The following is a 14,363-nucleotide window of genomic DNA, read 5'->3' on the forward strand; positions in this document are numbered from 1 at the left end:
ACTGTGCCTCCTAAACTGTTATATTTTCAATTGGGAATTTTGCTTACACCCCTAAAGGGCTTTTTAACTAAAGGCATCTAAAATACATTTTCTTCTGTCAGTTAAAAAAACAAAACAAATGAGCTCTTGAGCATAAAAACCTGAAATTTCTGCCTCAGTAATGTTATGTTTGTGTGGTATTGCGTGAATGTTTCACAAAGGACACTTTTTTATCCTTCTTGCATTTGTATTACTATGTAATAAGAACACTTGTCATCCTGTACTGAAATTGACTCGTATCAGTGTCTGCTTGACAGCAAATTGTCAGATTGATGTATGATCTCTTCCTGATCTACTTTTTCTTTACTTAAATAAATCCTTCTCTCTAATATTTGGGTTCTCTTTCAGTGGGCGACGGTGACCTTCCATCTTCCCCACCATGTGCTGAAGCTGGTGGCCAGTGCAATCGTCAGTGAGCTCAAGAAGATAAACCAGAATGTAGCTGCCTTGTCTGTGGCCTCATCCATCATGGACAGGCTCTCCTACCTCTTGTCAAGCGCCAGACCTGAGCTTGGTGTGGGCCCTGGGCGCTCTGTAGATAGGTGAGCAAGCAGGGGAACAAATGATTTGTGTTCTAAAGAATCAAACTAAAAAGTTAAACATGCCAAATTCCCTTTCAGGGAGTTAGTGGTTCTAAATGTGTTTGTTTTTAAGCGTCACTGTGTCTATGTAAATGTTATATGTAGATTTACCTGCGAGACCATGGTGGAGATAATCAGTTGTACACTAGGTTTGTTTTTATTATTGGTCATTGTTTTTCCTGAAGAGATGACAACTATGATTTTGCACAGGAATTATAATAAGGTGTCAAAAATAATAAAGTGATAATTGATCATGCAGCCCATTGACACGTTCCAATCGGCAAGGCTGAATTACTAACTAGACCAATGGTCAACTATTTGTGCGCACAAATAATTTATACTATTTATTTTTCTCCATGGCACCAGCAATAAGGGGCTAAGGCACTATTTGCCCTTGTACCAGGTTAGTCTGGCCATGCCAATGAGGAACTCGTATTTACTCTTCTCTTTACAAGTAGCATTGAAATAGTATATTGTTATGGATTATGATTCTGAAATGGTATACGGATGTGTAATATATGATACACAACATATGACAAAGTTTTCACATATTGTCAGCTACAAAACCGGTACTGTGACACATTCCACCCCAGCAAACAGAATACTGAACATGCTTCTAAAATGTGGTGTTCTCTACAGATCTTTGATGTACAGTGAGGCCAACAGGAGGGAGACTTTTACATCGTGGCCACATGCCGGGTACAGGTGGGCTCAGCCTGATCCAATGGCACAAGCAGGGTTTTACCACCAGGTAGGTTCTGAAGGTTTACATTCCTGTTTACTCTCATGCACATTCACATTAGTTGCATGCAGTCAAAGGGCTTTTTGTCTGCACAGTAGAGCATGTTGGTGTTTAAGGTCACTGCAAGATTATTCAGTTAGAGGAAGAAACAGAATGTAACCATGGAGACGACTCTTGTTAAAACGTGTGTGCTTTGGTGTCATGACATCAACATAAAGCTATATTAAGTTCTGCAAAGAGTCATCAGTGTCTGCAAAGGAACAATAAATGTTAATGCTGCCATCAGCAACAAACATTTGATTAGATTCTATATTATTGTCATTGCACTGAGTACAAGTACTGAGACAAGGAAGTACAGTAATGTACATATGTATAGGAGTAATAAATACAATAAACAGTAAGGGGTTAACTACTATGTTATATAAACTGTATTGAGAGTATGAACAGTGTCACTGATGCAGAGTTCAGCAAGGTGACAGCTGAGGGGAAGAAGCTGTTCCTAAGCCTGCTGGTCCCTGGAACAGTTCTGTATTGCCTCCCGGAGGGCAAACAGTCTGTGGCCGGGGGAGAGATGTTCCTGACCATGCTGCTCACCCTCAACAGACATTACTTGTGCTGGGGTTGAAGTCACCCACAACAATCAAAAAGGCCTCCATATGTGTAGTCTGTTGTTTGCTAATGGCAGGATGGAATAAAAATGGATAGTGGGGAATGCAGCTGTGTAAGTGTTTGTTCCCCCTTGTCTTTCCACAGCCTGCCTCAACAGGGGATGACAGAGCCATGTGTTTCACCTGTAGTGTGTGTCTGGTCTGTTGGGAACCTACAGATGAACCCTGGTAAGTCAAGTTCTTTAATTATGCATTGATTTAGCTACTATAACATATCAATGATTACCAACATTTCTCTACTACCCCCAGGTCAGAACATGAGCGACATTCTCCCAATTGCCCATTTGTGAAGGGCGAGCACACGCAGAATGTGCCACTGTCAGTAACACTGGCCACCAGCCCCGCCCAATTTCCCAACAGCTCCGACAGTTTGGACAAGATCGCCTGCTATGGCTTCGGCAGCTGCCCGCAGTTTCTGGCTGCTGCCACCAAGAGGGGCAAGATCTGCATCTGGGATGTCTCTAAAATGATGAAGGTCAGAGCATCTAAATGTGAATGCATGAGACTGTATAATCTGTTTTGTGTTTCACTTGAAAGATGTTTGTGTCGGCCACAGAGTGTGTAATTGTGTGCTTAACAGATGCACTTGAAGTTTGACATCAATCCATACGACCCGGCCATCCTGAGGCAGCTGATTCTGTGCGGTGGTGAGCAGACCCTTACTGATTCTCGGAGACCAACCCTCGCCTGGCTGGAGGAGTCATCCTCCTGCTCTGACCTGCCCAAGCTAGAGGGAGACAGGTGACACACACACACACACACACACACATATACACACACACACACACACACTGGACAGTTGATGTTGGAGACCAGCAACTCTCCATCATTGCAATCATAAAAAAATGCACTATTTGCAGTGTTATACACTGATCCACCCCTTTTTATATAACCGGTGTATAGACCTCAATTTGAAATCCAGAAGAACACATAAATAATGTAAACGACCCCAAGGTGCCACACAACAACACATCCTTAAGGGCTGAGGTTGCTATGGAAACATGTGAACCATAGTCTACAGCAGAGAAGAAACAAAGCATAACTCAGACCAACCTTGAGAGTCTGTGTGTGTCATAATGTCAAAAATATATAATGTAATATATAATAACCTCACTGCACAGAAGTCATTTGAGTCTTTCTTATGTAAGGTCATGTGAGGCTGTAAGTCACAACAGCAAGCTGCAACATTACACCACGAGACACAATTTCATGGGGTGTTAAGTTACTCCAAGTTGAGAGCTTTATACACCATTCTTTTTTTTAAGGTTTGTACATTTTAATTACACTGATCTGGACAGTTAATGAGATTCATAATAATGCATCAGCCTCAGTTTAATGTTAACATCCTGACCCTTGAGGGCAGACAAACTATCATTTCATCATCAACTTGTCTAATACATGTCCTAACAAACAGATTGAACTGCCGTGATGAACAGTGATCTAAGTCCGGGCTACATTCACGCAAGTTGCTTAAGAATCCAATGTGAAAAGATTCAGTGATGAGCTGTGTCCAAAAAGAATAGTAAAACAATGACAATAATAATAAACAATGACTATAGGGTCTGCACATTTCAAATGAGGAGATTTAAAGCTTAGTTTCAGTGTAGTCCATGAAGGGAAGGTTCTCTAGTTGTAAGTGCTGAATGACATCCCTACTACTATAATATGTAACTGGGAGATTGTGGGTTTTTTCCCGTTTTTAGGAGAACTATCCTGCGTACCAATAATAATATAAAGGCTCTGATCTTGTAATTAGATTAGGATATATTTTGGCTTTAAAGTTTTACTTGCCTGATGCATATTGATGCTGTATGTACATTCTTCAAGTCCTCTGTTATATCTGATCAAAACTACTAGGGAAGTATTCTGCTAACTAGATAATTAATGATATATAAAGAATATTGCTGCTTTAGCTGAGGCATCTAAGGAGAACAGAGATTCCATGTATTGTCGGGCAGTCTAGGAAAGGACGATGTGTTGGATTTAATAAAATTGCTGATTTGGAGAATTCTGGAATACTTGGTTTGTGGAAGTCAAAGTTGTGCATTTAATGCACAACTGGTAAATTAGGGAAATATTCCATCAATGTAACATTGTTTCCACAATTCAAACGAAGTATCAATTATGAAGGGAGGAAAAAAAGTGGAGAGCTACTCTGAACATCCTAACGGTCTTATTTTGGCTCATCCTTTAAGGGACTGTGTAACAATAGAGATATCCTTTGTACAATTTAAAAGCAAATGCAGTAAAGAGAAAATGCAAGGAAGAAGGTACACATGACGCCTGCTCCATCTGCAGCCAGGCTGGATCACTGTCAGGGTTCAATGGTTGGCCCTATAAGGAGAGGGCGCGAATGTTACAGGCCCAGTAATAAAACTGAAAGTGAGGTTGTAACTAAGTTGAGGCCTTTTGCAAAAATATTTTCTTATTCTTTTCTCCAAATAAAGTGGGTTATTACCATATCTAGGTTGGTTAAAAAAAAAAAGGACAGGGGCCATCTGTTTTACGGTAATGTGCCAAACTATTTCTTGGTCAGGACCTTTAATCTCCTGGAGTTTACAGTTTTTCCCAGGCAAATGGATTTCTTTGGGGGGAAATTTGATGGTGAAAAGTCACACCAAATGGACTGGTTTCTCCTGTTCACATTGTGTTGTTCAAAGCTCCAGAGGCCTTGCCTTGCCCCTGTTCTGTCAACTCTAACTAGCTGATTAATGACCTGTCACTCACATGACAGGTGACTAATCATTTTTAGCTCCTTGTAGCCTTAAACAGTTGGTAAATAACTCCTTCATAGCATGATCATGCCTTTTCAAAAAACTATAATAACAGAAGTGTGGATGACTGGAGTGGCCACATACTGTGACACAACAACTCAGTTCTTTTTTCTGTGTAGGAATCTTGTATGAGTCAGTGAGTAACACAGTTATCAGTTTGTGTTTCATCATTCGTCATTTGTTTTTTTAACCACTTCTTCGTTTCCAGTGACGACCAGTTGGAGGATTCAGACAGCGACGAGCATTCCCGATCAGAGTCATTAACAGGTATGAAAACTTGAATATACACTGTGTTGGTGATGTTTTTTGGATTTGGACAAACTTTATCGGAAGCTACGTAGATACTTGACTTGACTTTAACTTCTACTTTTACTTTAAATGCTTTCATTTAAACATCAATCTCTTTTTCTCTTTATATAAGGCCTTAATTGAAATGGCATTTTCCCTCATTGGTGTCATGTTCTTGACATTGAAAACATCAGACCTCTTCTCTTGCTTCTGTTCCAGGCCAACAGTCCCAGTGGGAGAGCATGGATGTGAGCCTAGGGCTGACGTCGCTGAGTGTGCTCCAGCAGCCAGAGAAGCTCCAGTGGGAGGTGGTGGCCAGTGTGCTGGAGGACACGGTCAAGGACCTGGAGGAATTGGGTGCCAACCCCTCACTAAACCAAGCCAAGGCCCACAGCCAGGCCAAAGCAAAGGACAAGGTCGCTGACCACCACAACATTCCCTTTCCCTGTCTGCTGGCCGGAGGCCTGCTCAGCTACCGCTCAGCATCCGGCCCCCCCATGGCGGGACCCCCACCTCCACCCACAGCCTCAGCTACATCACGCAGGACCACAGATGGTCCCCTTAGGACTCAGGGCCCTGAGCCCTTCCACCCTGGGCCTCTACAGGACCAAGGCCCCATGGAGATAGAGACCTGCAACCCCCAGATTGCAGCCCAGGAGCAGGGCTTCTCTAACCTAGTAGGTTCCCAACCACCAAGCCCCTCCTCTCTACCGGCTGTGCGCAGGACTATACCTGTTCTGCTGCTGTACAGTATCAGAGAGGTGGATGACAAGTCCTCAGGGCAGGTGTTTACTCAAATGAACAACCTAATGAGCAAGGGGCTCCACGAGGAGGGCTTCACTGTGCCACAAATTATAGAGATGGAGTTCGACACACACGAGCAGCTTCTTCTCCAGGATCCTCCTATCACTTACATTCAGCAGTTTGCTGATGCAGCAACTAATCTGGCAGGGTTAGACGGTCACATGGACAAATGGAGCACGCTGGCTGCAGCGACTGCCTCTACCCCGCCTCGACCTGGAGCACTGGTGCAGTGCTTGAGGCTTCCCAAACCGCTGGAAGAGGAGAATCTTTACGTGGACTCTATCACGCCCTGCTGGGATGGTGTTCACCTTCTGGTCGGCCTGCAGCCATGTGGCACTGAATCTCTGAGTGCATCAAACCAAGTCGAGGCTCTCAACAATCTCAACCGCCTGCACTCTGCACTCTGCAGCCAGCGCAAAGGAGACTCCCTACACTCAGTTGCCAATGGGGTGGAAGGCCACCACTCTGGGGGCTCACCGCCTCAGACACCCCTCATTCTGCCCCCAGGAGACCACCAGCAGCAGCAGCAGCAGCAGCAGCAGCAGCGGTCCCCAAGTGGTGGGAGTGGAGGCTATCTTGCACTCTACAAGCTCAACTACTCCACCCGTATTGTCACCTTGGATGAGGAACCCGTCAAGGTGCAACAGATCTGGGACCCTTGTGATGCCATCACCTCTCTTATATTGCTTCCTCCAGATGTGCTTGATAGCAGGGAGGATGACAGTGAAGAGGCTCCCGAGGAGGCTCTCCCCTCCGGGTCCAAAAAGGGCTCTTTTGGGTTTGGAATGGCCCCGGCAGGCTCTGCTGGAACTGGGACTGCATGTGGAGCAGCCACAACCAGCAGCAGCACTACTGTCATCAGTCCCTCCACCTCTGCCTTGAGCCACAAAGAGAGCAAACGGTTAGAGGTGACTGGCCTGGGCCACCTGGTGGTGACCACACAGGCTGGATACATTATGATACTGGACCTGTCCACGTTGGAGGTCCTGGCCAAGGTGGAGCCGCCTAAGAAGGAAGGTTCGGCAGAGGAGACGGACCCCTTTGTCTCGGTTACCTATTGCTCCGGGACTGACCGCCTTTGTGCCTGCACCAAAGGTGAGTGTTTCCTTCCTGGAGCTGTTTCCCTGCAGCGCTGTTGACTACTGGCCCTGATTAATGTTTTTTTAATCTAATTGTATTTAATGTATTGTGTTTAACTAATTCAGTAATTTCCTTAAAAAGATTGTCACTTAAGTTTTTGGCAAATGTTAATTGTGTGTGTGTGTTTGTGTGTGCGTTTAGACTGTTTGTGTGTGTGTGGACTGTTTGTGTGTGTGTGTGTGTATGTAGACTGTGTGTGTAGACTGTGTGTGTGTGTGTGTTTGTCCACCAGAGAGTAGTGACAAGTTAATTTTTAAGCTGTAGAATGATTACATTATCAATTGACCTAAAATGACTGACTCAGTCAGTGAATTGTGTTCGATGCACAATTAAACCATCAAATCACTACTGATGTCCATTAATATATTTATTGGTATGAAGTTATATTAATATCAAACAGATCTTGCTTCTTCTCATTCAGCATGTGCTGCACTGCAATGTGAATTGGTAATTATGATTAAAACAAAATCAGCAAGGTTGATGTCCAGCCTTGCTGTAGGATATGTTTTCTCAACATATCTTCATGGCGTATCAGTTTATATAACTCACTGTATGCATATATTGTAGTAGTTCAGCACCTGCAGGTAGAGGAGTTGATATACTGTAAAATTAAATAAACTTTGTGAAATAATTTGTAGGTATTCATTTTTTTTCTTACCTCCTCCGAAGGTGGAGAACTTCATTTCCTTCAAATTGGAGGGGTCTGTGACGATCTAGACGATGGAGACATGTTTATTGATGGCCCCCTTTCTAAAGGGGCTGAACTGCTGCTTGAGGGTGCCAAGCCCTCCTCCAACCCCTCTAGCCCTGGGATCACAGGTAACACTGACACAAGACACTCTCTGTTATTACTTCTCCACTTTGGGTTTGGCATTTCGGACCACATTTCAGTGTTCCATTATCTGTGATGCTGTTAATCTGATGTCTAGCAATTGTCCCTGAAATTGCCTTTTTTTACAGGAGTGGACCTCTTGGTGGACCAACCGCTGAGCACAGAGAGCCTGATGTCACTAGTGGAGCTGACACGCTTCGAGACGTTGATCCCCCGCTTCTCGGCCACTGTGCCACCATGCTGGGTGGAGGTGCAGCAAGAGCAGCAGCAGCGACGCCACCCACAGCACCTTCACCAGCAGCACCACGGAGATGCAGCCCAACACACTCGGACCTGGAAGCTTCAGAGTGATGGGTATCTTTAATTTTATTGATATTTTCAACCAAAAAGAATGGGTAGGAGTTATTGCACAGGAACCGGGTCTTTGAATGTCTTTTGTAAATATGAGCAACATTTATTTCAGTATTTCACATTGACATGTTAGTTTCCCATAGAGTTTAGGGGTTGGCCTGCAGCCACTTCCACATGATGGTTGTCTAGCTAGCAGCAAAAAGGTTTTACAAGAGATTTTCATCCTGTGCCATCAGTTTATCTGGGTAGGTATAATAATATAATATGATATATAATAATATTATATGAGAAACAATTAATTTCTTTCCAAAATTGTTCATTATTTTGTTGGCAATCTATTGATAACAACCAAAAATTCTAGGGCAAGCCCAAAACATATGATTATGGCCATTTTAGTATTCTTGCATGTTTGTCAAGAAGACACCTTTTGCAGGCCTTAAACCGTACACTAAGGGCTCTGTTTGGCAATTGGTTTATCCAGATCATAATCCTGCTGTCGTTAGTTACCAAGTATAGAATATATAGTGCCGCTAAATGAATCGCGTTCTTTTAAAATCTTGTTCACTTGGCTGCCTGTATCTTCAGGCTGCTGTAGGGTCTTATATTTAATCAGAGGCCTCTTACTGTTCCACACAAATCTTGAGATATTCCATTCATTCACTAAATTATTTAGAGGTAAGTGCAACAGAAGGTTAATGGAATAGCTACATTCATTTGTATTGTTTCAATTCGGTTTGACATGTCTGATGACAATAAGGACCATCTTACAAGGTCTGCTTAATCTTTCTTAACAGTAAGTTTTTTTTGCGAGCCTAACTCCTAGATATTCAGTAGAGGGGGAGTCCCTTTTTAAAGTAAATGGCTGATGGAAAGGCCCCTCTTCTAATGAGTCCTCTGCAATGCTTTAGTTGAATGTCTAAACAATTGGTGACCCATATTGTCTTTGCAGCTCCAGCTGGGACGAACATGTGTTTGAGCTGGTGCTGCCCAAGGCCTGCATGGTGGGCCATGTGGATTTCAAGTTTCTCCTGAATGCCAACATCATCAACATTCCTCAGATCCAGGTCACTTTACTGAAGAACAAAGCACCCGGGCTGGGCAAAGTCAGCGGTGAGGACACGACTGAGATGTATTCTTTTTGAAAGCTTTAAATAACTGTACAGTACTGTATACATACATCCAGGTTGGTAGATTGTTCTTTGCAACTACAATGTTTTCAGGGTATTTCAAGATCTTCTTTTTGTCCTTACAATATCAGCTAGAATTATTAGGGCTTTTTGAATATGGAACCATTATCTGTGTCTAAATCTGGCCTCATGTCTTTAACAGAGACAGCGGTGGACAGACAGATCTCCTTTCCCCTCTCCAGCATCCTCCATGCTAACGGGGAAAGAAACGGCCAGCCTCTGCTGCACGACTTCACAGAGGACATCCAGTTCATGGACATTGAGGAGACATCAGGTAAAGAATACAACCAGTTCATTTTCAGATTTGCTTTTTGCTTGATTTCAGATTTGGAAATCTTATAGTTTCTCTCACTTTCCGAAGTCATTATTTTAACCAAGACGATCAAATATCTGAGGAACTTTGTCATAAAGGTCCAGAGTTCACTATAAATGTCTTTGCTTGTATTGCGTTTCTGCACCTATAAACGTGGTAAGTTGCAGTTTGCGGATGATCATGATACTCTTTGAATTTCAAGATTGATCTGATATTGACCTGATATTTTATGTTGAAACGATTACAAGGTAAATAGTAGAACTCATTGTTCACGTTTCTAACTAACTTACCAGGAATGTGTGCACATACATATTTGATTGGCTACTGGGTGATTATACATTGTGTTGTGTCAGTTTATCATCCAATCCATTTTATTTGTAATCTTTCATGGTTTTTGTTTAACATTGTCAAACTCTTAATGTGGGTGTTATCTGCCCTGAGTATTGTGGTTAATGTGTTTGCTGTAGGTTCCATGCTGTGTCCATTCCTAGAGGACCACAAGGAGGATATCCTGTGTGGTCCAGTGTGGCTGGCCAGTGGGCTGGACCTCTCTGGCCACGCAGGCATGCTCAGCCTCACCAGTCCCAAGCTGGTCAAAGGTAAAAACAGTTACCCGTTTCTGTAAAGTCAGCCTGACCCGATCCCAACCTGACCCTGAAGGTTTTTGTGCTCAGGAAGAGGATATTAAATTGTGAATGCAAATTGTCAGTGTTTCTCAGTTGTACTGTTGCTCCCCTCCACTGCAGGCATGGCAGGAGGCAAGTACCGCTCCTTCCTGGTTCACATCAAAGCAGTGAGTGACAGGGGCATGGAGGAGAGCCCCCGGCCTGTGGTGAGAATGCCTAGTGCCAAGCCCCAGGGCACCAAAGCCCACTCACTGTCGACCCTGCTGCAACGGGCTCAGGCCTCTAAGGTACCGGTACACATTCACAGCTTCTAGGTTTTTTTTTTTTTAAAGATAGATTCATATTTTTTAAAATATCTCTTATACATACTGGCCACGTGTGCTTCTAATGTAAGTGCTGAGGGACAAATTCCATAGTCTTAGTTTAGTCCAAAAATATATTCTCAGGTTTATTTTAGGTTAGTATGAGTGTACCTGACTTTTGTTTTAGGACGGACTTGAAAAATATGAAACCTATCCTCTTAGTAGTTCTCCTCTGCAAAGCAAAGGATACAAAGTTGTACATATTTAATCAGATACATTTCAAACTGTCAAAATATCCAAATTCATCATTTTCACAATGGCATTGTTTAATGAACTTTGATGTGTGCCTTTTTTTAAAATTTTAGGTCAAGTAATAAAATGAATGATTGCTTCACCATTGACGCACAGTCACATCATTTCATTAGTTTATTGTGTCTGTCTGTCTGTAGGAGAAGGTCTCTGCAGTGAAAAGCGAGACCTCAGCACCCTCGAAGAAAGTAGAAAACCTGCGAGGCTGTGACCTGCTGCAGGAAGTTTCTGTCACAATCAGAAGGTTTAAGAAGACATCAATGCCCAAAGAAAGGTCAGATCACTGTTGAAGGATGGGACATCAGGTTCTGTTAGTACTGTCAAAATGTTGTCATAATGAACACTAAACGCATGGAACGGAGAAAGTTAGTTTATTGTTAACATTAACACACATTCAATCAGACGACAGTGCCTCTGTGGATTGCTTGTCTCTACTGTTCGTATTGCCGATATTAACTTTAAGCCGGACTGTATTTTTGTTCCTCTGTGCTTTTCAGGGTCCAACGTTGTGCTATGCTGCAGTTCCCAGACTTCCACGAGAAGCTGCTGGACGCGCTGTGTCGCCGCACAGACAGCAGCCCGGCCACTGAACACGCCCAAAGCCTCATCCTCGACATCTTGTGCTGGCTGGCTGGGGTTTTCTCCAATGGACCTTGCAGGTAGTTCTAGAGCTTTTGCACAGCAAATACGACTGCATCATCTAGAACAGGGGTCCCCAAACTTTTTCCTGTGAGGGCCACATAATTGTTCCCTTCTCTGATGGGGGCCGGGGTCAGTTTGTAACAGAAAAAGTGTGACGATCGCAGGGGTGCCTAAACGTAAACATTTATTGTCTTCCAAAAAGCCACACATAACCAAATATTAATAACCCTTTCTGGGATCTTCACAGAAAAAAAAGTCAGGAAATAACAGATGAGACAAACAGCCTTTTCTTTGCATTGAACAAACAAATTATCGTTTGACCACTGCAGGTTAAATACCCTGCATTCTGAATCAATTTTTCTCTTACCTAACCTTTTCGCCATTATTCCGTTCTATTTGACAGGGGCTAGTCTAGGATTCGCGTGGCCAGACTGAAAAAAAAAATCATAATGCGTCGCTGGTATTGTTCAGGGGGCTAGGCCAAATGTGGAGGGGGCCTTAGTTTGGGGACCACTGATCTAGAACATCTGGGTCATGCATTACTTCTAATTTGACATTTTACAGACGTGTAATATATCCTGTGTCTTCTTTTTAGTTTAAGAGAAGGAAAGGAGGGCCTGCTGGCAAAGTCCCGGACGCGCCTAACGGGAATTGTGCGGATGTGTTTCTTCGAGGCTGGCCGGAGCATAGCGCACAAATGTGCTCGCTTTCTTGCACTTTGTATTAGGTAAGAAGCATGGTTTATTTCTGTGGTAATGCTTTAAGCTCTTTTACACTATGGGAAGTTTACGACTGTAGCATAAATGCCTTGATACTAAACAGGAGACCACCAAATGGATGAACATGTAAACATTAACCAGTGAAATTACATTAATTGAGCAGCTGAAAGGGATCGTTGTAGTATTTTATATTGATGGGAGATGCACTTCTATCCTAATATTCCTTAATCCCTCATTATCGCTTTATAGCATCAGTTTCACCCTGTTCAGATGGCCAGGTTAACTGAGGTGAGGGGGCAGCTAAATAAAATATAACCAAATGGTTGACTACTGGAATTGCTACTTGATTTTACCAAAAATACCAACACCACCCAAGTATTACTGGAAATGCTATTTAAAAAGTCATTTTTTATTCAGTATTAGAACCTGTATACCTGTATATGGAAGCAAACTTCCTTGCAGAACACATCGTCCTGTGATATTATTTGTTTGCCGTGTTATAAACCAGATGTTGCATTCGTTTAGTTCCAGTAGTGGAAAAGGCCTATACGATGAAGCATTTGATCTTTCTTTATCACTTGAGAATTTTGGATTTATATGACGATAATAATGAACATACTGTTGTATTTTCTTTTGCTGTAGCAATGGGAAAGGGGACCCAAGTCAGCAGGGTTTTGGCGTAAGTCTTCTGAAGGCAATGCTAGACAATATGCTTTACTTGCCTGCAGCAGCAACTGGTGGTAAGTAACTGAACAACAATACAGAACAACATACACCAGTACTCATCGCCTTACCTCTCCCTGTGCTGTCTTGTTTCAGGCTCGGTGTTCTGGTACTTTGTGTTGTTGAACTATGTGAAGGAAGAGGACCTGGCAGGCTGCAGCACCGCCTGCGCCTCCCTGCTCACCACCATCTCTCGACAGCTGCAGGACCGCCTCACCCCACTGGAGGCACTGCTGCAGACCAGGTACTTCAACTATTACCTGCAAGACTGCCTAACACCATTTAATTCTATTACCTAATTTATTAATTGGTAGATACAAGTAGTTCCAACTACTGCTGAAGTAATGCTCATTTATACTTGTTGGTATTGTCTCTGTAGCATTGTTCTAACTTCCTTGATGTTTCTACCTAAACACAAGCGTCTCCTCTCCCCTGTCCTGTCCTCTTCCTTCCAGGTACGGCCTGTACAGCTCTCCGTTTGACCCGGTGCTCTTTGACCTGGAGGTCAGTGGGTCCTCCTGTAAGAATGCCTTCAACAGCAGCATCGGAGTCCAGTCAGATGAGATTGATCTCTCTGACATCCTGTCAGGTATGAGCTATTCACATTAAGATACACCAGACTGTCACTGAGTGGTAAACAATGTATATCAAATAACATTAAATGGTTTGAACTTCGTCCAATACATTTTGGCCATTTAATATCGTGATTATGTATAAAGGTGACTCCAGTTGTTGTTAACTGTTGACCTGATATGGATGTAAACACCCTTCAATAGAACGTGAAAGTCAACAGTTATATCATGTTACAGGAGAGATTAATCAAAATGATTTAATGTGCAAGCATAAAACGTTATATCAACTGATTGCAATATTGTTAACACAAAAAGGCAAACTTAATACAGGAGGTAAATACTTCTTACTAAAATGTCTAAATGACTTCAAGAATAACAAGTTGAAGTTATACAAATGCTGCCTGTTACATAAATAAAAGTGGGGCATACATTTTTGTTTTAGGTGAGCTGCCTTTTTATTTCTCAGAAACTTGTCCCCAATATAACATGTAATACTGGTATTTTGTGTGATTTTTCAACCAGTCACACAACTTTAACTTGGTGTGTAGGATCAGTACACTGCCATCAGTAGCAATATCTGTGTTCTTTTGGAGAGAAAAACGTTTTTTATAAATCAATTATTGGAAGTTATAAATCAATTCAGAATCTTACATTAATCCATTTGTTTCCTATACTATACTATAAAATGTAAGCAGGTTTTCATGGTGTAACAATTTAGTGATATATGCATATAATGTCAACGTTTGCTGGA

At 42.6% G+C, this 14,363-nt stretch overlaps 1 protein-coding gene across 6 annotated transcripts in view; it reads left to right on the top strand.

Annotated features, from left to right (window-relative positions):
• The window catches only part of birc6 (baculoviral IAP repeat containing 6), a 96,581-nt gene that overhangs the window by 11,552 nt on the left and 70,666 nt on the right, over positions 1 to 14,363 (top strand). For all 6 annotated transcript variants that reach the window (XM_029450062.1, XM_029450064.1, XM_029450063.1 and 3 more), the window contains exons 4-22: positions 388 to 581; positions 1,260 to 1,371; positions 2,116 to 2,198; positions 2,280 to 2,505; positions 2,611 to 2,771; positions 5,013 to 5,071; positions 5,312 to 6,991; positions 7,706 to 7,855; positions 7,997 to 8,222; positions 9,169 to 9,329; positions 9,549 to 9,680; positions 10,187 to 10,318; positions 10,466 to 10,632; positions 11,097 to 11,230; positions 11,454 to 11,615; positions 12,194 to 12,325; positions 12,960 to 13,057; positions 13,137 to 13,284; positions 13,496 to 13,629. In XM_029450062.1, the coding sequence (XP_029305922.1) occupies positions 388 to 581; positions 1,260 to 1,371; positions 2,116 to 2,198; positions 2,280 to 2,505; positions 2,611 to 2,771; positions 5,013 to 5,071; positions 5,312 to 6,991; positions 7,706 to 7,855; positions 7,997 to 8,222; positions 9,169 to 9,329; positions 9,549 to 9,680; positions 10,187 to 10,318; positions 10,466 to 10,632; positions 11,097 to 11,230; positions 11,454 to 11,615; positions 12,194 to 12,325; positions 12,960 to 13,057; positions 13,137 to 13,284; positions 13,496 to 13,629 (4,291 nt within the window). The remainder of the gene's footprint in view (positions 1 to 387; positions 582 to 1,259; positions 1,372 to 2,115; positions 2,199 to 2,279; positions 2,506 to 2,610; positions 2,772 to 5,012; positions 5,072 to 5,311; positions 6,992 to 7,705; positions 7,856 to 7,996; positions 8,223 to 9,168; positions 9,330 to 9,548; positions 9,681 to 10,186; positions 10,319 to 10,465; positions 10,633 to 11,096; positions 11,231 to 11,453; positions 11,616 to 12,193; positions 12,326 to 12,959; positions 13,058 to 13,136; positions 13,285 to 13,495; positions 13,630 to 14,363) is intronic.

Source organism: Cottoperca gobio, chromosome 15 (genome assembly GCF_900634415.1).
Source record: "Cottoperca gobio chromosome 15, fCotGob3.1, whole genome shotgun sequence".
NCBI classification, from domain to species: Eukaryota; Metazoa; Chordata; class Actinopteri; order Perciformes; family Bovichtidae; genus Cottoperca; species Cottoperca gobio.